The sequence below is a fragment of the Physeter macrocephalus genome, chromosome 20, assembly GCF_002837175.3.
Source record: "Physeter macrocephalus isolate SW-GA chromosome 20, ASM283717v5, whole genome shotgun sequence".
Taxonomy (NCBI): Eukaryota; Metazoa; Chordata; class Mammalia; order Artiodactyla; family Physeteridae; genus Physeter; species Physeter macrocephalus.
The window spans coordinates 4,509,910-4,533,577 of record NC_041233.1 but is presented as its reverse complement, the minus strand read 5'-3'; the positions used below and the strand labels follow the sequence as shown (position 1 = coordinate 4,533,577).

Here is a 23,668-nt window from a genome sequence, read left to right as displayed (position 1 = left end):
TGGTGGGTTTAGTTTCTAAGATACTGAAACTTAGGCTGGGTCATGCCTATTTACTACATTTGTTTTTCTTTCAAAAGCCCAGTGATTCCCAAATAAGTGGATCTTGGCAACTAATAATATGTGCCTTACTTACCCAGCTTTCAGGCAATTTTAAATGATCTGATAAAAGTTTTTGCAGAAATCTGGGGAGATTGTGCTCAGCACTGACAAACAAGGGCCATTCTCATTTCAGAAGGAGCCCTCATGAGCCAGTGCCTAGTAGATGCTCATTGGTGCTCGCTGAGTGAGCACAGATTGCCAGGAATCAGTATTTGGGTTCTGAGAGTCTTTTGCTAATGGTGAAATAACGTACCATAATTAGGTAATTAAAGAAAGGAAATACTGCAAAACAAGTCAAGGAAATACCATACTGCCTTAGTTCTCAGCTAAAATTTGTCTTGATATACTATCGAGCATGAGAAGACTCCTACCCCAAAGTATTCCTAGACAATGAAATTCCATAGATAACCCTGGTATACAAAGCACACTCTAAACATTTGGAATTTACCAACAGATTAACAAGGACACCGACTGCCCTTCCCCTTTCCCTCCCTCTGTGCTTTCTTGGTCAATTCCATCCTTCTTTCAAGTTCTTCCTCTGCATTCCTTTGAGGAGAGTGTTTCTCACTTGGCTTTCTTCTACTTCATCTTTTTCATCCTTTCTAACAGTGGCATCATTTGTGACAGCACCATGGTGGGTGTTATGGAATTCTAAGTGTCTCATTAAATAGTGCTTCTGGTATAAGAAAATCAAGTTTGAGACAAAGCCAGGCTTTTTGGTATTTTATTTTGATAAATATTCTGTATTAAGCAAGCAATTGAGAAGACAACATGATGCCAACTTTTATACTCAACTCCTAGGGTGACTGAGGTAGTACCTTTAATATCACAGTGATAAAAATAAATTAAATTAAAATTATTAGAATAAATATAATACCCCATAACTGAGTTTTTTCTAATATAAGAGGACTTTTTTTTTTAAAAGAGGGAAAGTTATGTCATAAACCCATCTTTTACATGTAGCTGTTCAGTTTTCCTTGCACCATTTATTGAAGAGACTGTCTTTTCTCCATTATATAGTCTTTCCTCCTTTGTCATAGATTAATTGACCATAAGTGTGTGGGCTTATTTCTGGGCTTTCTATTCTGTTCTGTTGATCTATGTTTTTGTGCCAGTACCATGCTGTTTTGATTACTGTAGCTTTGTAGCATAGCCTAAAATCAGGGAGTGTAATACCTCCAGCTCTGTTCTTTTTTCGCAAGATTGCTTTGGCAATTCAGGGTCTTTTGTGGGTCCATATAAATTTTAGGATTACCTGTTCTAGTTCTCTGAAAAATGTCATGGATATTTTTATAGGGATTGCATTAAATCTGTAGATTACTTTGGGCAGTATGAACATTTTAACAATATTAATTCTTCTAATCCATGAATATGGGATATCATTCCATTTCTTTGTATCATCTTCAATTTCCTTCATCAGTGTTTTATAGTTTTCAAAATATAGGTCTTTCACCTCCTTGGTAAGTTTATTCATAGGGTTTTGTTTTGTTTTTGGTGTGATTTTAAACAGGATTGTTTTCTAGGTTTTGGATAGTTCATTATTAGTGTATAGAAAGGCAACAGATTTCTGTATATTAACCTTGTATCCTGAAACTTTGCTGAATTCATTTATTAGTTGTAATAGTTTTTTGGTGGGGGCTTTAGGGTTTTATATATACATTGTCATGCCATCTGCAAATAGTGATGGTTTTACTTCTTCTCTTCCAATTTGGATGCCTTTTATTTCTTATTCTTGCCTGATTTCTGTGGCTAGGACTTCCAAAACTATGTTGGATAAAAGTGGTGAGAGTGGGCATGCTTGTCTTGTTTGTGATTTTAGAGGAAAGGCTTTCAGCTTTTCACCATTGAGTATGATGTCAGCAGTGGGTTTATCATAAATGGCCTTTATTATGTTGAGATATACCAACATATACCCTCTCTACCAACTTTGATGAGAGTTTTTATCATGAATGGATATTGAATTTTGTCAAATACATTTTTCTGCATCTACTGAGATGATCATGTGGTTTTTATTCCTTCTTTGGTTAATGTGGTGTATCACATTGAGTGATTTGTGAATACTGAACTATCCTTGCATCCCTGGAATAAATCCCACTTGATCATGGTGTATGATACTTTTCATATTTTGTTGAATTCAGTTTGCTAATATTTTGTTGAGAAGTTTTGCATCTATATTCATCAGAGATATTGGCTTTTAATTTTCCTTTTCTGTATTGTCCTTGTCTTGTTTTGATATCAGGTGGCCTCACAGAATGAATTTGAGAGCGTTCCCAGCTCTTCAGTTTTGGGGAATAGTTTGAGAAGGATAGCTATTAGCTTTTTTCTTCATATGTGTGGTAGAATTCCCCTATGAAACCATCAGGTTCTGGACTTTTGCTTGCTGGGACTTTTTTTTTTAATTTATTTTATTTTTTTTTTTATTTATTACAAATTCAATTTCACTACTCGTGATAGGTCCATTCAGATTGTCTATTTCTTCCTGATTCAGTCTTGGAAGTTTGTAACGTTTCTAGAAATTTGTCTGTTTCTTCTAGGTTGTCCAATTTGTTGGCATATAACTGTTTGTAGTAGTCTCTTATTACTTTTTGCTTTTATGTGATATCAGTTGTTATTTCTCTTCTTTGATTTCTTATTTTGTTTATTTGGGTCCTCTCTCTTTTTTTCTTGATGAGCCTGGCTAGATGTTTATCAGTCTTGTTTACTTTTTCAAAAAAGCCAGATCTTGGTTTCACTGATCTTTTCTATTATATTTTTTGGTCTCTATTTTATTTATTTCCTCTCTGATATTTATTATTTCCTTCCTTCTGTTGATGTTGGGCTTTATTTATTTATTTATTTTTCCTAATTCCTTTGTTAGAAAGGAATTATGTTAAGTTGTTTTTTGAAATTTTTCTTGTTTCTTGAGGTAGGTCTCTATTGCTATAAACTTCCCTTTTAGAACTGCTTTTGCTGCATCTTATAGATTTTGGAAAGTTGTGTTTCCATTTTCATCTGTTTTGAGGTATTTTCTTATTTCCTCTTTGATTTCTTCATTGACCAATTGTTTTTTCAGCAGCATGTTGTTTAGTGTCCATGTGTTTGTTTCCTATTTTTCTTTCTATAATTGATTTCCAGTTTCATACCATTGTGGCTGGGGAAAAATGCTTGATATACTTTCTATCCTCTTAAATTTGTCAAGAGTTATTTTGTGGCCCAGCATGTGATCTACCCTGGAGAATGTTCCATGTGCACTTGAAAAAATGGTATTCTGCTGTTGCTTTTGGATGGAATGTCTCTCTCTATATATATATGTATACACACACACATTTGGTCTAATGTGTTACGTAAGACCAAATTTTCCTTCTGGATTTTCTGTCTGGATGATCTGTCCATTGTAAATGGAAATTTCTAAGTACCTAGAGGTACCCAGTAATATAGAAATTTGTTTTAGTAGCAACAGTTTTGTGGATTATTGCTCTTATTAGCCTCTGCTAACTCTTTAAATTGCCTATGTTAAAGACCATAGGCAATACAGACAAGAGTATAGAGACAGGGGTTATACTAATCAAGGACTTTGCACACTTGAAGGCTTTCAGGAGTTCTTACATCTTCTTTGAGGAAAAGAAGTCTTTTCCCATTTAAAAATATTATGTTCTCTCTCTCTCTTCCTTTCTGTATTTAAATTGGAATAAATCTTCATTCTGAAACTATTTTGTGAATTTTTATCCCATCACTTGAGCCAGTTGGAGCCTAGGGAATGATAAATCCCAACTTGACATTTCTTTGTGTGAGTGTTCTTCTTGTATCTCTCAACCTTGCATATGATTATCTTCCCCAGCCTCCTCAATAGGCTCTTCACTGCCAGCAAAGACACAACCAGATTCTCTAACATTATGGGTAATAGCCTGATAAACACCCAGAGATGGTTCTTCCATAAATGACAGCACCTAATGAGGCTCTGGCAAGAGATACTTTTGGTGATGCTGTTTTTAGGAAATGCTAGGAAAATGCCTCCTGTGGTAACTTACTAGCATGAACAAAATCAACAGAAAGCTTTCATACGTCATGGCAATTTTCAGATGACTAATTAGATTTTGAAATTTTAAGAAAAATAACCACTTTTGTTCATGCCTTTAACTACATGCTTAAAGCAATTTCAAAACGCCTTCAACTAAAGATCTAATTGTAGTTGTGCACTATTAGTCATCACTAGAGAACTTTTCCATTATTATTCTTTTCTCCAAGTAATTGATTTGAACTACTTGAGTTCATATGCTTGAATAGTGTCGTGAATGGATAGAAGCTTGGGAAAATTTTTGGCCCAAGCGTCAAGGAGCAGGAAAGACTGGGAAATATATTGTTTGAGCAATTCAGTAAACAGAACAGTTGAGAAAGAATTCTGTGTTGGATATTGTGTGTTTCAGCCAGCAGCATTCCGACTCCTTCCTATAGTCTCTCCTGTCTTACAGCAGCTAGATGCCTGGGAATTGTATTCTCTAGGCTTCTTGATAGGAAGGTTTTAAATATAATTTTACCAATGAGATTGACTCACGCTAGCTTTAGGAATTAGAGGGGAGTTAGAACCCATTCCACTTTGTCCATCAGAAGCTGTGGAAATACGGGTTCTGCATAAGATCAGTGTCTTTGAGATACCTGATCAACTCTGTCTCTTGGACATGGGCAGAGGCTTTCTGCATATTTCTGACCGAAAGGTGACAGAAGCTATGCCCTGGCTGTAACCAAGCCTGCAATGGTGGACCTGAAAGATTGTGTAGATCCCCAACTTTTACTTCTCCTGTCCTTCCAACAGTTTTGTAAGCACCTAATTCCCTATATTAAATCCCTTTCTACTTGAAACACTTACAGTCGTTTATGTTCCTCACTCATCCTGACAGAGATCTTATTTAAATTATTTTCAAGGGTCAAATGTTAGCACCTCTTTTAAAGATTATTTATCATACATTATTGGGACTTCCCTGGTGGAGCAGTCGTTAAGAATCCGCCTGCCAATGCAGGGGACATGGCTTCGAGCCCTGGTCCGGGAAGATCCCACATGCTGCGGAGCAATTAAGCCCTCATGCCACAACTACTGAGCCCACATGCCACAACTACTGAAGCCCACGTGCCTAGAGTCCGTGCTCCACAACAAGAGAAACCACCGCAATGAGAAGCCCACACACCACAACGAAGAGTAGCCCCCGCTCACCACAGCTAGAGAAAGCCCATGCGCTGCAACGAAGACACAACACAGCCAATAATAAATAAATAAATAAATTTATTTTAAAAATTAAAAAAAAGAATATTTGTCATACATTATTAAAAGACAATCTAAATTGTTTGGAAATAATTTCATGCTGTTTGCTCTTATAAACCAGACGTTTTACTTACAAAAATTAAGCCCTTTTCTATCATTTAACTTGGTGGTTCATTACAGAATTAAATTCTCCAAGAATTCCTTCCTGACTGGTTGGATCCCTATTTGCTAAGGATGATTAAGTTTAAAGCAGTGATTCCCAAAAGGGGAAGGGAGATTTTGCCACCCCCCCGCCCCGCCCCACCAGGAGATACCTGGAGACATTTTTGGTTGTCAAATTGTGGGAGAGTGTGCTATTGGCTTTAATGGTACTGCTAAACATCCTACAATGCGCAGGACGACCCCCAGCAAAGACTTATCAGACCCAGAATGTCAATTGTACTGAAGCTGAAAAATCCTAGTTTAAACAAAGGATAACTTCCTGCAATTATACGCCTATTGATTCTAAGCTAGGACTCTTCCATTGATTTTTTACTATACCCTCCAAATGATTCATTTCCTTCTTGCTTTGCATCTGATAAAACTCAGCACTTTGGCTCCCTCTGATTCCCACAAAGTCTGTTCCTTATCCATTTAGCCTTTCCTCTTGTGGAGACCTGGGACACCTAGTATTCGAGACGTTTGATTCAATCCCGCCCATGCTGGAGATACACATTTGGAGATTTGACCTAGCTTACAGCTCTGAAGCTCCCTGCTTGTCTCCCTCTTTGGAACAGATGTATAAAAAAAGATCACTTTAGGGCTTCCCTGGTGGCGCAGTGGTTGAGAGTCCGCCTGCTGATGCAGGGGACGTGGGTTCGTGCCCCGGTCCGGGAAGATCCCACATGCCGCGGAGCGGCTGGGCCCGTGAGCCATGGCCGCTGAGCCTGCGCGTCCAGAGCCTGTGCTCCACAACGGGAGAGGCCGCAACAGTGAGAGGCCCGCGTACCGCAAAAACAACAGCAACAAAAAAAACCAGATCACTTTATAAAGATCATCCTTGTATAGCACAGGGAGCTATAGTCAATGTCCTGTGACAAACCATAATGGAAAAGAATATGAAAAAAAATATATATATAATAATATATATGTATAACTGAATCACTTTGCTCTACAGAAGAAATTAACATAACATTGTAAATCAACTGCACTTCAGTAAAATTTAAAAAAGTGAAGATCATCTTCTTGTTCCTCTGTAACTGTTGCTGGAAAATCATTTTCCTTCCCTCTCCTAATTTTTCTAATACTTTCTCAAATCACATCCATTATTTTTCCTTTTTCTCCTAAGGGTATAAATTTGGCTGTAATTCTTCAAGTAAACAAGCTAGTTTGGTGGTCCTTGTCTTGTGAAATAATATGTATATAGTACCATCTAGTGTCCAGAAAACAGAAAATCCAAAGCAAGCAAGGCAAACAGGATGCTTCAATTTTTGAAACAGCTGAGTTTGGGCAATATACAGACTGGAGGAAAAATTATGACCAACTCCATTGATTTGACTCATGTTTACACCTCTAGAAATAATGACCTGTTCCAGAGAAAAAGGCCTGGTTTATTGAAAAATTCAATACTTATTAAACCAGAAAATGTAGAGATTTTTCTAGTTTTAGAGCTGTCCCACAACCAAGTCATCTGATCAAACTTACTTTTAAAAAAATGTATTCTTGTAGGGGAATCTGTTTTTCTTTTTTCTTTTCTTTTCTTTTCTTTTTGGCTGCATTGGGTCTTCGTTGCTGCACGCAGGCTTTCTCTAGTTGCAGTGAGTGGGGGCTACTCTTCTTTGTGGTGCCTGGGCTTCTCATCGCGGTGACTTCTCTTGTTGCGGAGCACAGGCTCCAGGTGTGTGGGCTTCCGTAGTTGTGGCACACGGGCTCAGTAGTTGTGGCTCGCGGGCTCAGTAGTTGTGGCTCACGGGCTTAGTTGCTCCGCGGCATGTGGGATCCTCCTGGACCAGGGCTCGAACCCACGTCCCCTGCATTGGCAGGTGAATTCTTAACCACTGCGCCACCAGGGAAGCCCTCTTTTTCAAATAACATGTTTTCCTACAGACTTATGTAATAACACGGGGTATGTATTTCCTGTGGAAAACATTCCTTAATAGACTAAGTTAAAACTTCCTGGAGAGACAGTGCTCCAGAAGGAGAAAACTACCTCCTAGGTACATGCCCTCGTCAGCGGTCTGTTTCTGGCTATCTCTACAGATGTGCTCTGGGGCTTTCTCCTGCTACTAAACAGTGCCAGGATGCCCTGACACCAGGAGGGAAATGACATTGCAGACACAGGTCCACAGGCCACTGGTAAGGGAGTGGCAAGAGGCTAGATGGCCACTGACGTTAGAAAATTCACCGGTATGTCTAAGATCAGATAATGGCAAAATATAATATTAGTTCCCTGTCCTCTGGTTTTAGGCATGCAGAATCATGTCTGGTTTCTGCCTTTATGCTGTATCTTCCTTCACACTGTAGCAAAGCACAGAAAGGAGGAAGAGTAATGAGTAGGGCGTGTGCGAGGCCATGGTCATGCTCATTTCTTTGACTCCTTTGGCCCCCTTGGGATTTCCCAGGGAGGCGGAACTCAATAGGGCTGCTCCTTTGAATAAAATTGATGAGCATCCACTTCCAGTTAGGAGGGAAATAAGTGCTGATAGCTCTAGGGAATGGAGTAATTCTGAGACAATATGAGCCTAAAAAGTTTAGCTTTATGTTCTTAAAAACGTTTTTAGTATTTAGTTCTTTAAAAGTTGTTATTGGACTTCCCTGGTGGTGCAGTGGTTAAGAATCCACCTGCCAACGCAGGGGACATGGGTTCGAGCCCTGGTCCGGGAAGATCCCACATGCCGCGGAGCAACTAAGCCCATACACCACAACTATTGAGCCCACGTGCCACAACTGCTGAAGCCCGCGCGCCTAGAGCCCACGCTCTGCAACAAGAGAAGCCACCACAATGAGAAGCCCGTGAACCACAAAGAAGAATAGCCTCCACTTGCTGCAACTAGAGAAAGCCCACGCACAGCAATGAAGACCCAACATAGCCAAAAATAAATAAATTAAATAAATTTTTAAAAATTGTTATGGATTAAGGGAAGATAATTTGGGGAGTTGATGTGATCGTCTACTGCCTTGTACTCTTCTGGGTGCTTCTTACCTAGGTGAGCCATCCTTCCTCTTTCCATCACCTTCTGCATTTCTCACTCTTTCCCAGAGAGCCTTCTTCAGGTTTCTTCTCTTTGCATTCCTCATCTGACCCATCCAGCATCTTTAACTATCACCAGAATTCGAATGACCACAGAATCTCTGTCCAACGCCAACCTCTGCCTCAAATTTCATCTCCACCCGACCGCTGAATGTCTCTAGAATTTTCCATCACTCAGAACTGCAAACTTTGCCTCCCCCCGCCACCAAACCCTCATTTTATCTAAGCACCAATTTTCCTCTCAGTGTTTTATTTCTGATTGACCCACAGCTTCCCAATCGGCTAACGCTTCTGTTCTAACTGACCTCTAGGTCTTTTTTGCCAGTTGTCCCTGATTTGGAGATTGTAATCTTCATTTCTTGGGCTTCCTTTCCTCATTATTCTTGCTGTAAGATCTGATAACATCAGTACCTCTAGTCCCCTCTCTGTTTTACACATCACCATCATATTCAATATTTGGAAGCATTTTCCAGTCTGTCATGGAACAAATTGCATTGCCTCCACCCCCCGCCTAGATTTGTATGTTGGAGGCTGTATGATCAGGCCCCCAAGATGGCTGTACTCTTGCTGTCTGTCCATCTCCTACGCGACCAGTCCCTGCCTCACCCACACCTATTCACCGGACTGACCTTCCCTCTTCATCATAGAGCCTAATTGGTGAATGCCTACACACCTGCCCGCTGCTCCAGCTAGTATTGTTCTGGTCATTAGATAATGATAGTTTATCAAAGGGAAGTCATCTGCCCCTGTTACTGGCAATCTCCCCCTCCCCCCCGGGGGGCAAGACTGCTGCAGTGTCCTGCCCGCCAGCTGCTGCATATGGTGTGGCATCGCTCCAGGACCTTCCTTCAGACGTGTAAGATGCCCCACATCCATTAAGCCACGGATGTCTCTGTCTCTCACTTCCGGGCTCTTTCTTCAGTCTGGAGGCTGGGCAAGTACAGGCTTGCAGGCCAACGGGTGCAGAAGCCTAATACCCAGTATCTCAGAATGTGACTGTGTTTGGAGATAGTCTTTCCAGAGGTAATCCAGTTAACATGAGTCATTGGAGTGGGCTCTAATCCAATATGATTGTGTCCTTACTAGAGGAGGAAATTGGGAAAAAAGACATGTACCCAGGGAAGGCTACAGGAAGACACGGCAAGATCTACAAGCCAAAGGGTGAGGCCTCAGAAGAGACCAACCCTGCCAACACCTGGGTCTCAGGATTCTGCCTCTAGACAGCCTTCAGCTGCAACATCAACTCTTCCCTGGGTCTCCAGCCTGCCAGCCCACCCTGCAGAATTAGAACTTGCCAGCCCCTATGGTCATGTGAAACAATTCCTTAAAATCACCCCCCCATCTCTAAAATACATGTATGCACATCCTATTTGTTTTGGTCCTCTGGAGAACACTGACTAGTATACACTACAAATTAAAACCTGTAATTGTTTTTTTTAATGCCAGTTTCAGTGCCAGATCTTTAGACTAGTAATCCAAGTTCTTCACAATAATATCCCCAAAGTCCCATTCCAACTATAGTTTATATTACTTTCTTTCAATTATCCTTTGATCAACATGTTAACAATAACATTTATTGAAGAAACAACTATTTAACATTTAAGAAACATTTTTTCCTGTGGTCTAAATGCATAGACTGGACTCAGACTGGATTCAAATCCAGAAATTGACTTGATTCCTCTAAGTTTCAGTTTCTTCATCTGTAAAACGGGAATAATTCATCCGATTACTCTATAACTAGTTATTGAACAACTACGCATGACACAAATGCATTCATGATGGTTTTTTTTTAAAGCTTTCTATTTTTAAAAATTATTTATTTTTTAAAAAAAATTTATTTTATTTATTTTTGGCTGCATTGGGTCTTTGTTGCTGCGTGGGGGTTTTTCTCTAGTTGTGATGAGGGGGCTACTCTTTGTTGCAGTGCACAGGCTTCTCTCATTGCGGTGGTTTCTCTTTTTGTAGAGCACGGGCTCTAGGCGCATGGGCTTCAGTAGTTGTGGCGCACAGGCTCAGTAGTTGTGGCTTGCAGGCTCTGTAGTTGTGGCACATGGGCTCAGTTGCTCTGTGGCATGTGGAATCTTCCAGGACCAGGGCTTGAACCCGTGTCCCCTGCATTGGCAGGTGGATTCTTAACCACTGCACCACCAGGGAATCCTCCATGATGTTGCTAATTTAAAGACTAGTCAGCGGAGGCCTCCACCTCCCAGGTGCTGGTGCTGTTTACTAAGAAGAGGACTAGAGAAGAGCAAATTTAGGGAAGGAGGTGAATCACGAGTTTTATTTGGACTCTGTTCAGGATGAAATCCCTCTTAAATATCCAAGAGGAGATGATAAGTAAGCAGCAGGATATGTACAAATGGAGCTCTAAGATTAGAACGGGGCTAGAGATAGAAAATTGAGAGTGATTTGTCTTGAAATGCATTTAGAGCCATGAGATAAAAAACTTGAATTTAGATGTGTGGTGTTACATGATGAGCCAATAGGAGAAAATGCTTCAGGAGTTAGTAAGCAGCTTTGCAAAATATTAAAGAGGCTCCATTATGGGATGGCTGCATGAGGAGCTCTGAGGACCCACTCCTCAAGGAAACAAGCACAACTGCTGAAGGCTATCTTAAAATTTTTTTTCTTTTTAAGTCTCTGGAAATTGTCTTAAGGGCAAACAGCAAATAACAAAATATTTATTCAAAAAGAATATACTAAATCTTGCTAAGAACAGTTGAACCTGGCGTCTGAGCTATGACCTGCTCCCTCCCGCCAACTCTTCCACCCTGACCGAGCTCAGCTTGACAGAAGCTCCATTCCAATCAGGTTTGGCCAAAAACATAGGACTCCCCCCCCTCCCCCCGCCCCCAATCAGCTCCCAATCAAGGGAAAAGCTATTTCACTGGCAGGCACAGGACAGCAGCATTTCTCATCCCCTCCAACTCTATATTTAAGAGGCTAAATTCCTGGGAGTGTGCCTGAGAGGTCAAGGGCTCCTTTCTCCATCCAGCCACCCCACACAGGGTGGAGGCTCTCCACCAGTGAGAATGCTGGCTTCTTACACGCCCTCACACCAGTGCACTTGGAGGGCAGAGGTTCTATCTACTCTGCAAGAAGCAAGCCAAGGAGACTACAAGTTACCACTCCACCCAGGGCCCAGAGTATGGCCCAGATATACTGCCCAGGGCAAGACGCATTACACAAGAACAGAACTACAAAGCTTTCATCCAAGGAACTGACTTTATCTGAAACAGAGTGTGGGGAAGTTCAAGCCTAAGGGAACTCTCAGAAAAACCCACACCTCTTAATTAAGAGCAACAAGCTGAACCACAGTCCAGCTAGTTCACCAGACAGAATCAGGCAAAGAGCCAGCTAAAAAGAGCCCACCTGGGGTCAGAACAAGCCTTAAAGACTGGCCCCCAAACTGCCCCTGCTTGAAATTAATTGGAATAGGCTGTGGAGGAATTTGTGTCCCAGGGAATAATAAAAAAATAGAGTAATCAGTCAGCAATTATGGAAGCTTAACAGCTTGCTGTAATACCAAGTGAAGCAGACAGCTTAACAGAGATCACAGGAAGAGATAGTCCAAGAGAGCTGTGCTAAAATTGTGTCATCCCAAGGTAGACTGTGTGCACGTCAAGGCTGAATCTTCTGAGGAGTGACACCAAAGACTTCATACTGTGGGGGAAGAGATTTCACTGAAATAGTCTAGCCAAATCACTAAACAAACAAGCAAACAACAACAAAAACAAGACCTGGAGAGAAGGTGAGGGGAATCATTACCCACAGTTGCCACAATGTATTACCTAAAATGTCCACTTTTCAACAAAAAGTGAGACATACAAAGAAACAGGAAGGTGTGACCCATACACTGGGAAAAACGGAGGCAACAGAGATGGCCTGTGAAAGGGTACGGATCTCAGATTTAATAACTTGAAAGCTGCCATTGTACCTTAGTTCAATGAACTAGAGAAAAATATGCTTGAAGAAGGAAGGTATGATGACAATGTTTTGTCAAAAAGAAAATACCAATGAAGAGAAAAATTTTAAAAAAGAATGAAATGGAAATTATGGTGTTGAAAATACAATAACTAAAATGAAAAATGTCACTGGGGGGCTTGACAGTAGATTGGAACTGAAGAAAGATAAGGGAACTTGAAGAGAAATCAATACAGCATATGTAATCTGAAAAAAAAAAAGAGAGAAAAGAATGAATAAAAATGAACAGAGCCTCAGAGAAATGTGGGGTATACTGAATATACCAATATACGTGTAATGAGAGTCCCAGGAGAGAGGAAAAGGAGCAGAAAAAATACTTGAAGAAACAATGGCTGAAAACCCTACCTTTGCTGGAAAAAATCTACACATCCAAGAAATTAAACAAACTCCAAGCACGATGTATGCAAAGAGATCCACGCCAACAAAGACCATGGTAAAAATGCTGAAAGGCAAAGAGGAAATCTGGTAAGTTCCAAGAGAAACATGACTCGAGTCATAAGCTAGTGACTCTGCAGGGAGCACTTCTCACCCAGCAGAGGTCCTGACTTCCTCAGCTGCCTCCTCTGAACCCCCCAGGTTAGACCTGCTCTGCCAGTGCTACCAGAACAGCAACTACTTCACCCTTTTTTTTTTTTTGTGGTACGCAGGCCTCTCACTGTTGTGGCCTCTCCCACCGTGGAGCACAGGCTCTGGACGCGCAGGCTCAGCAGCCATGGCTCACGGGCCCAGCCACTCCGCGGCATGTGGGATCTTCCCGGACTGGGGCACGAACCCGTGTCCCCTGCATCGGCAGGCGGGCTCTCAACCACTGCGCCACCAGGGAAGCCCTACTTCACCTTTTATAACCCTCATTTCACTTGTAGTCAGGCTTGGCCACATAATTTGTAGGGCCCAGTGCAAAATAAAAATGAGGGGTCCCAGTCCAAAATTTCTTAAGGATTTCAAGACAGTGTTAGCAAAGCATTAAAATCGAGCTCAGGGACATCCTGAGTGTGAAGCCCAAGCCGAACCTATGAAGCTGGCCCCGCTTAGCTTCTCAATGTCTTTCTTACTAGATCTTAAGAACCATGCAGCAAAGTACCCAGGTGGTATCTCTCTTGCTCATCACAGAATTCCTTTAGTCTTTCCCAGCGGCTATTACAGTAGGCACTTAATGAGTTTGCAGCATATTCAACTTACTTATTTCTTGCTAAACAAGAACAACTAGTTTTTGCTCCACTGTATGTGGTACTTATTACATTGTTTCATTCATAAAAGCCTCATCTTTCACTGTGTTTTAGCATGTTGACCTTTTCAGAAGTAAAGAGTACATACAGCTTAAGCCCAATTATTTTATATTTATATTGCAGTTCTTAAATAATTTCATCATATTTATAAACCCATTGAACAGAACACTGCTTTTTTCTGAGTTGATCTGTTGGATATGCAGGTTTTAGTACCTTCTATTTCATTTCACAATTACTTAGGAAGTATCCCACCGTATTAACCACTGTTAGCTTTGTTTTTAAGTAAGTACTCAGCCATTCTAGAATTTTGAACTTTTTGATGTGTGAAACACTACCCTAGCTTTGGATTCCACTAGAAGCCTCCATCTTCTATACTATATGTATGGTTACAACAGGTGTGAACAGGTAAATGGTGGTGAGTCTTTGGAACTTTATCAAACTTCTCTGTGCCCGTTTCACATCTAATGAAATAGGGATACTACTACCTACCTCACAAACTTCACTAAAGAGAATTATAGTAAGTGTCTTATATGGGCACCTAGGAGATTCCTTAACACTTAGCAGATATACAACAGACATTAAATTTTTCTCCCTCTTATACGACAGGGTGTTGCCTGGATCTGCACGAAATGCTACCATCTACTTTTCTAATTCACCCAAGTTTTTATTGCTTACCAAGAATCACCAGATGTTAGGTGACATCTTGAAATTCTTCTGATTTAAACATGCTAATAATCAACATGTCTCATTAATCACAGTGCTCTAGCATCAAATGAGATTTACTTCATACAGTAATTCAGTAATTCACCCTGCCAAAATGTACGTTCTGAAAAGCTGGAGTTGCAAAATTCTCACAATGAAATGCAACGTTTCAACGCACATGTAAACCAAACAACATTTTAAATAAAGTATTTCATTTAATCCCATGATTCATATCGTGATCCTTCAGTTTAATGAATTTAGCAGGTTAATACCTGACTTATTAATAATCTTTATGAACATATTTTCCTTATTGAATACAAAATGAACCATTACAAACTACAGCCACAATCATCAGGAGATCAAAGCCACTGAGCAAGTAGACAAGCTATAAAAAAAACTTTATTAAAAAAAATAGACAACATATGTAAACATCTTTTTCAGTCACAAAGCTTCATAATACAGCATATCAGGCCCAGGCCTCAAATCTCTGCAGTGGGAGCACCTTAACGGTTGACTAATAGTAATCAGCTTAATTTATCTTTCAGTGAGCTATTAAGTCTATGTGAAAATAAATAACCAGATTCTGCTAAGTATACCTATACACATAGAAAATCGCAAATGTACAATAGATCTCAGCAAAAAATAACTATCTGCAGTAACATGTGAGATGGAGTCCTTATATGACAATTATCTTTTTAATGTAACTTCATTTCTAAATTCATCATAATGTAAGTTGACTAAAATAAAGCTAAACAGGAACAGAGTAGAGGGACCACACAGACGGACACCCATCACTCCCCTACCCTCACACAAAGTGACACACACACACACACACACACACACACACACACACACGTTTTGGTAGAAGCAAAACTGAAAACACAGTTTCTATATTTCGTGTTTCATGCATTACCGTAGGCATATATTTCGTTTACTTTTAGCTGGAAGTTACATGCCCTCATATGACTGAGTATGAAGTAGCCAACCACAGTTTCAAATGTGATACAATTTTGAGGAAACCAAATCTCTGTTATGTAATTCAACAACCACCCAAAAGTGAAGCCAAATCATAGAATGGACGATAACACCACAAAATGTAATTAAGGACCTGAGATTGTGCTTCAATAATTTCCTTAAGGCAAAATGCGCTTATATTAAAATAATCCTTTCATGCCCTGTTCATCATTTGCAGTGGCATACTTGTTAGATGACTAAGAGGTTCTAAAATGGCCAAATAATATAATTTTCCTCTTTTTTTTTCTACTATAGGTAGATACTTTATCACACCTGATTAAATCACTGACCTTCCAGTTATTCAGTAAACCTTAACCAAGGTAAAATTTTAAATGAAATATCAAGTAATGTTTGCAATTAAAGTTTTTCACTGTAGGAAAAATTTTAAATACTTATTGTGTGTCATCTGAATAACCATATTCTAGGGAGAGAAGCATAATAGATTTAACAAAAGAACCCAGGCAAGTTTACCAAGCTCCTGGATAGCCATTTCAGTAGCTTAATAACTCAGTAGTTTATTTGTATCGTAACTCTATGATTTATAAAAGTGACTCATAAAATAATTTAAAATCACTTAAAAACCTGATCTGCTATCCAAAGATTTGTTTTATAAACCCACATCTGAAAATAACTTATATTTCTCCATTCTATCACATCAGCTTATCCCACCCAACCGATATCTAACATGTATCTACAATTAAGTGAAGAACTACTATTTTAAAACACTTAAATTCTAACACTTAAATTCTAACCGTACTGCTGTTTCTTGACTTTGCAGTGTTTCTAACTGTATTTGAGATTATTAGGATGATTATGCATTTAAATAGAGAAAAATAATATTAAATGACATGAATTTTCTTCGGCACATAACGCACGCATTGATTAATTTTTAAAAACTCTACGACAAAAGGAAAAGCTTTACACTTCTGGATACCAAATCAATGGCTACTGATGAAGGAAGAAGGAAGAGCCTTTCTACAGGGAGAACACACAGGTTAGCGCCTCTCAACTGTATACAGTATGGTCTGAGTCAAATGTCAATGACTGGCTTTTTGAAAAATCTACTTTGGAGTTCTAATGGATAAAATTTTTAGAAGTTACATTCATTAAAACTTTTACAAGTTACATTCAGTAAAATTTTCTCAAAGAGAGAAATAGTGCATATTTTAGGTGAGATTTGGACATACTTATGCATTATAAGCCTACTGCTGAGTTTAGGTAGTTCAAATAGGACTCTCCATCTATTCTAGTCATCAAATTTTTTTTACATAGACATCTTTACTTGCTAACATCACATTACTCTTGGCTTCTTGTTGCACAAATAACAAAAAAAAGGAAAGAAATGGAAAAAGGTAAAGGAAAATAGAAAACAAAAGGAAGGAAACAGGAAAGAAGGAAACAAAAAGGGCACACTCATTACAATTTCTGTGTGTACTAATAGATTAAGGATATAAATGGGAACAAACAAAGCATTTAAAATTGTGCTTAAACATAGATTTACATTGTTGCACACTTGTTTTACACGTGTGTAGTATTTCAAGTTGCTAGGTAAGAATCCAGTGGAATAACAATACAGTCAGCCAACAGCAATCACATATATTTTTGGAGAAGTTAGACATCCATTACTATTTCAGTAACATGGCCACAGCTTTGAAGACACAGCAGCATAAAACAATTCAAAGGTAGACACACTGTTTTCATTTGTTCACCTTAAAAAAAAAAAAAGAAATGCTTGAACAATGTAAGGCACTTAAGACAGAAATTCTCTCTCCAGTTCGTACAGAGATGGTCGGCTCGTTCGGTTCTTCATCCTGCACAGAGGCACCGTGCAGTCCCTGCTCTGGCCTTCCACGTCGGCATCCAGTAAGGAAGGCACGTGGGGCTTAGTTCTCTCCTTGGCACCGAGGGGACAGTCAGGGGCTGGTCCTGGACCGCCCACCACAGGGCAGGCCTGTGCGGGCTGAGACTCTGTTCTCTGCGGGAAGGCCTTTGGGGCACCTACCTGGCTTCTTAGGTGGGGAGGGCGAGGCGGAGGCACCATATGGACAGCTCTCTGTTTTTCGGGCGGGACCTCACTTGGCAGGTCACTATGAGGTCCAGACGGCGAGGGGGGCGTCCCCCAAACCCACTCAGGGGGCAGCTCAGTGGCTCCGGGGGCTGAGATGATAGTTGCACCAGCTGGTTGAGGAGGCAAAGACGGTGTGTGATTAAAAAGACAGTGACGTTGAAATCAATGGATAGCAAGGAAAATAACCAGGATGACTTCCCTTAGGTGACCACCTTAAAGTGAGCTTTCACAAAAGAACCGGAACACAAACCTTACCTATAAAATTGTTAGGATAGAATGTTTGTTTTTATGGAAAAGTACTACAAGGTTGGAAAGACTGCTTGAACCTATGGAAACGACACCTGTAAAGAGCTAAGTCATCATCATACGCTTAGGACAATGATCATTAGAACTGTTTTATTAACAGGATAGATTTCACAATGGGGTAAGACTGGACTAAAGTTAAGACTTAAAAATGATGGTGAATATGACTGAATTCACTCTCAGATGATGATTTGAAAATATTAATGAAAATAAGAAAGCAGATACGTTTTTACATGTTACACCCTCCCTTTTTTGTTCTGAAGAACTGACTTACTACCACTGTAGCAAATAATCATTGGCTTCAAACTAAGAAAAAAAGAATGTTTTTTTATGGGATTCTTGTGCTAGGATTTCACCATGTGCAATTATAAATTACTAATACTTTATTGCATCATAAAAGAGCAATAAACCAATTTATCTAAAGACAACAATAATATGAAAAAAAACCTTGTCTAGGTGTAGCACTTAAAGAGATAAACGAAAAGATAAAGCAAATGAAAGCAGTTTCAGTTTTAATATACTTTATAACCGATCCTAGCATAACATTTTACAATCTAAAAAGCATTTTTCATATACATTATCTCACTTAATCCTCATGATCTATATCTGAGATAGTTGTAATTATCTTTCTATACAAAAGGAATAATAGTCATTCCCCACACAGCACCTACTGTCCATTTGACTTTTATACCCCCTAAACTCAATCTCAACATAAACCTGGGCAGCAAAGCCAGGTGACGCTGTGTCAAACGACTAGTTTTACTGCCAACTCTCCCACTAATTATTTGCTTCAGATTTTGGCAAATGACTCTCCTTCCTACTATGAGGGGCTTGGGGCAGTTATCCTCCATGTGCTCTTTCTGTTTTAATATGCTATTATGTATTTAAGTTACTGAAATTTAATTATACTCTTCCAAGAATCCAAATGATAAAGTCAAACAAAAGGGTAGGGTAAAATTCAAAGATTTATGGGCACAGTGAAAATAAATTTGTAAATGTAATTGCTTGAAAAAGATAAAATCAGAGAGCCATACAATTTTACAGTCTATCCTCTACAGTGGTGTTTGGTACTTTCGCCCACGAATGCAGCCTACCTGGGGGCTGAGAAGCACTTCCATCAGACACGGTCCGTCGGTGATGTGCTGCTCTTTCTTTTGAAGAAGCAGCATAAGACGCGTTCGCACGTGCTGGAACTGTGAAGGAAGGAGACAGGTTTCCCCACACACCACGATGGGTCTCCAATCCTGGCATGGGGGTTGGCTCCTGATCCCTCCTTCCAAAGGCAGGGCAAGGATCTGGAATGGGCACCTTGGGGTCACAAGGGACGTGTGTGCTGCTCTCGAAGGAATCTTCGCCGTCAGTTTGCAGCAGGCACTTGGTGGAGAGAGAAGGCATGGACAGGAGGTTCGCGGCGCTGGAGGGAGGGAGTGGGGATGGGCTGCTGGCCCCCTCGCCCGTGGCTGGCAGCCTAGTGGCGGAGCTGGCACTGCTTCGGGACTTAGGCGCCCGCTGGAAGATGCTCTCGCGTTTCTTCTTTTCTTCCTTGGGCAACGGGTCTTCAGCAGCCTGTGCTTTCGCGAGCTCTCTGATGTCCAGGCCCAGAGCCACTGATGCCAGCAGCACAGTGCAGCCGTACAGAGCAGATTCAGTCTTCTTCCTCTGGGGGGATCTGCTCAGACTGTTCGGAGGGGTCCCCTGAGGAATGCTGGTGGCAGGGCTCACTGAGGTTCTCTCCTCCCAGCTTTCGGGTTCCACCGGATTCTCTCTCTGGCTATCTTTCCAAAGAGGTAGATCAACATAGGCTTGACTTGGTGACTTTATCTGCTTTGGTTTTCTGTGTTCCAATCCGTCTGGGGCAAGTTGTGGCTCTTCACATGCACCTACATGGAAGTATAAATACACACACACTAGGACCATTTTACTGTAAAAACCATGCAAGCTATACTGTAAAACAAGGCTGAAATCTAATAAATACATATTCTAAATCAAAACACATGGAGTCCTTTGCAGTTCAGCAAATGGTTCATTCAGGAGGACCCTAAGGAAGGGGCGTCCAGGGTGCAATGACTCAGCTGCCTGCACAGGAACAGGTGAGCAAGTCCTCTGCCATTTCCTGTCCTTCAGGAAGTGGCTCTTCACTGGCATAGAAAACAGAAACTTCTATAGAAATAAAGTCATCAAGATACAGAAATGCACATGCACAGACAGCAGCAGGAGGACATGTCAGACAAAAGGTGCCCTTGCGCGTGACCTAGATAACTGGGCCACGACCTGTTGCTACAGGAACCATCCTGCGTAGAGCAGTGAATTCTTGGCACACTTCAGACTATCGTGGTGCCCAGCAGCCTGTTTCAACAAGCTGCCATTAAAGTGTAGGAGCCCCGCATCAGGAGAAGATTCTCCAGAGGTCAGAGCCCCAAAGGGTAACATATTCTGCTACTGGAGAGGAAGCTATAATTCTTATCACTTAGGGCTTAACCATGAACGACTGAAACGACGAACTCCCTCATCTGGTGTCCACAGCATCCCCGACAGAGCCACCCATGATTTCTGCAGCCTTGTGTCCACTGCACCTAAAATGTGCTCGGTTCGTTAGACCAGCCGGATGCCAGCTTTTCTCCCAACAAGCCCAGTATCTTCCTCTGCTATCTTTCTCCCCATGTCCTCCTCCCACTGTCCCATTTCCCTCAGACAATTCTATCTCAAAATCCTGCCTGGCCCTAAGATGGCCTGACACTGCCCTTCTTCCCACATGTGATCTTGGCTTCCGCTGAAGCCTCTCTGGTGTTGTTCGGTTTCCTCCTTTTTCTACTTTCAGGCCACAGCCGGCTGTGAGCAACCCTGCAGGTTTCATCTTGTGAGGGGTCTTCCCCAAACAGCGCCTTCATCAAGTAGGCACGAATTGCGCTTTAATGGGTTGAATGCACGGTACATGTAACGAATAACAAATTATTAAGCCATCATTTTTTTAAAAAAGAGGGTAAACGCTGTTGACAAGTAAAAGCCATAGGTTTCGAAGCATACTGAGCACTTCCTTTCCCCCACTTTCCTCCTGAGCTGTCATGAACCTACATGGATCCATCACAATCTTTCCCAGTCTTCCTATGACTGACGGCATGCATTCGCAGCCCCCAAACCAAGGTGAATATAATCAATATCTACATAATCCTTTTAGGATTCACTCAGGCATTCAGGAGATACTGAAGACTTGCTATGCACCAGGCCCTGGGAGTAGAGTGGTGAACAAACCAGATAAAATCTTTGCCTTCGAGGAGGTGACATTCTAATTTGGGGTGACAAAGAACACACACATTACCGGTGTCCATGCAGACCAGTAAGGATTTCAGGGAAGAGCGATACATAAGTAAAATTGAGTACTGAGATACAGGGATGGGGTGAGACACCACTGCAGCTAAGGCAGTCAGGGGAGGTTTTCAGGAAACACTTGGGCTGCGACAGAAACGCTTAGAAGGATGAGGCCCCACAGATGGAAGGTGGGAGGGGGGCCTTCGGGCAGGACAGACTGTGTAAACCTTTTGCTCAGTGATCCTTCCAATGAACTACAGGGTTAACTTAATGGAGACACAGCTGAGTCAGCCAAATACATCCTTTTATTTCCTCCAACTGTCCTGTGGAGGAGTTATTCATAGGATCAAAATATTCTAAGAAAGAATAAAAAAAATTCAGCGAAAAAAAGCAAGAGGACTTTTTTTCAACAGTCACAAATAATGAAACTTGTACTATAGAATTAACACTTTTATTACTATTAATTTGTTCTTCATTAGTCCTCAAACGCCATCTGATGATGAATCATAGTGTATAATGAGAGACCCTCTTGCCTTTACAGGCGAGAAAGAGTCAGAATACAGTAATGAATCTGACATCAGAAAGCATCTACCCAGGGATTACACAGCACCTGCCTTGTGTTTACCTGAAAGTATTTATGGAGATATGTATGCTGAAACCACACACTTGTGATGAACACAGAAGAAGAAAACTAAACATGGGCAGTAGGTGATAAGGTGCTTGTAAAACTGAGCATAGCACCGATCATAATTCAGGAAGTTTATACCATGTTTTGCTAAAACATCTCTAATTTGACCACAGTACCAAAGGGCTATCTTAAATTGTCAAGGATAAAGACCAGTTTGCTTTTCTTCAGAGTTACCCATCATTGAAAATTTCCAGCAACTTCCAAATCTCTTCAACCTTTTAATATCTGAATATTGAATAGGAATACTGAACACTGAAAGCGATGATGATTCATTTAAACTAGAGATTTCCAGTGCAATACTCTCCAGCAGTAGTTTTCCACAACTAACCCGCTTGACAATATTTCATCAGGTCGTGGGGTGGGAATATAATCTCAGCAGGATTTCAGGGCGCCTACATTTTCACATTTACTATTTGCTATACTACAGTAATTTGGTTCTATATAATAAATTATACTAATTTTTCTGGTGAAGAATAAGAGTTACAAATTCCTAATAAACAATGTGGAGCCGAATTACTTTCCGCCACAAAGACTGACAGGACAGAAGATAACTTTTGTTTTTTGTTTTTTTTTTTTTTTTTTTTGGCGGTACACAGGCCTCTCACTGCTGTGGCCTCTCCCGTTGTGGAGCACAGGCTCCGGACGCGCAGGCTCAGCGGCCATGGCTCACGGGCCCAGCCGCTCCGCGGCATGTGGGATCTTCCCGGACCGGGGCACGATCCCGTGTCCCCTGCATCGGCAGGCGGACTCTCAACCACTGCGCCACCAGGGAAGCCCCCAGAAGATAACTTTTGAGCTTCGTGTAGCCACTGCTACTACTCAGTATATGCGATGCTAACCTTTCCCACGTCACTTCTAGAACTCTCAGAGGCTCAGTCTAACTCAAACAAATTCTATTTCCTGAAGCACATTTACCTGACTGGTCCACAAATAATGAAGCCAGCGGCATGGTTTTCTGATTTTTTATTAAGATGGTTGACCAAGGACTGTTGCCATCTGAGAGAGGTCTTATTCTACAAGAGAAAAATGTTTATTTTGATATAATAGAACCATATGACATACAAATTAGGTTTTGGTGGATACACGCTAAAAATATTTTTAGGTAGTAAAGAGAACATATTGGCCTCTATGTTTTAAAGAGCTAACAAAGTACAGATAAAACCTTAGCATGAGACAGAGAATCTTTTTAATTGCTTAACTAAATAATAATTGATTTAGTAGGATAAACCCATCCTAGAAATTAAATTATATTCCGGTATCTCTGTATTACTCTAATTGCTTTTTAAAAGTTAGGTCTGGCCAGTGCAATATTTAAAAGGCACAGTACACACTGGAATGCCACCACAACGTAACACAAGTACCTTTCTTTGCAGTCAGTTCTTTCTTTCATTTGAATGGAGTTTGGACCCCAGGTACAACCCTTTTTCTTGAAATTCCTTTTTACATCTTCAAATTCTTCTTGTCGACAGACCGTGTTCCTGCCCCAAGTTTTATTGCTTTCATCTGAGGTCACTAAACAGAGAGCATCATCACTCATTAACCAATTAAAAAATTGTTAAGTTAAAGTGAATCAAATCAGTTGTAAAACTATCTTAGTCAAAACGTGTAAACAATTGAGAAACATGAAAACAACGAAGAAATTATTTCTTTCACCCTACCGCTGGCAAAGTTCTATCACTAATCGTAACAGCAAGAAAAGTGAACTAAATTAAAAGATACAAATTTGAGGTAAATTAGCCATAAAGAGTTGATTATTGGGCTTCCCTGGTGGCGCAGTGGTTGCGCGTCCGCCTGCCGATGCAGGGGAACCGGGTTC

General features: G+C 40.7%; 1 protein-coding gene and 1 long non-coding RNA gene across 9 annotated transcripts in view; one reads left to right on the top strand and one right to left on the bottom strand.

Annotated features, from left to right (window-relative positions):
- Nucleotides 1-23,668, top strand: part of LOC114484492 (uncharacterized) — an 80,383-nt gene that overhangs the window by 24,359 nt on the left and 32,356 nt on the right. The gene's annotated exons all lie outside the window — the stretch shown is intronic.
- MAP3K21 (mitogen-activated protein kinase kinase kinase 21) overlaps nt 14,855-23,668 on the bottom strand; it is a 51,086-nt gene continuing 42,272 nt past the window's right edge. Inside the window, exons 7-10 of the mRNA XM_024115735.2 lie at nt 23,214-23,364; nt 22,768-22,865; nt 18,953-19,738; nt 14,855-17,665 (exon numbers count right to left, since the gene is read on the bottom strand). Of these exons, the coding sequence (XP_023971503.1) occupies nt 17,238-17,665; nt 18,953-19,738; nt 22,768-22,865; nt 23,214-23,364 (1,463 nt within the window). The 3' untranslated portion in view covers nt 14,855-17,237. The remainder of the gene's footprint in view (nt 17,666-18,952; nt 19,739-22,767; nt 22,866-23,213; nt 23,365-23,668) is intronic.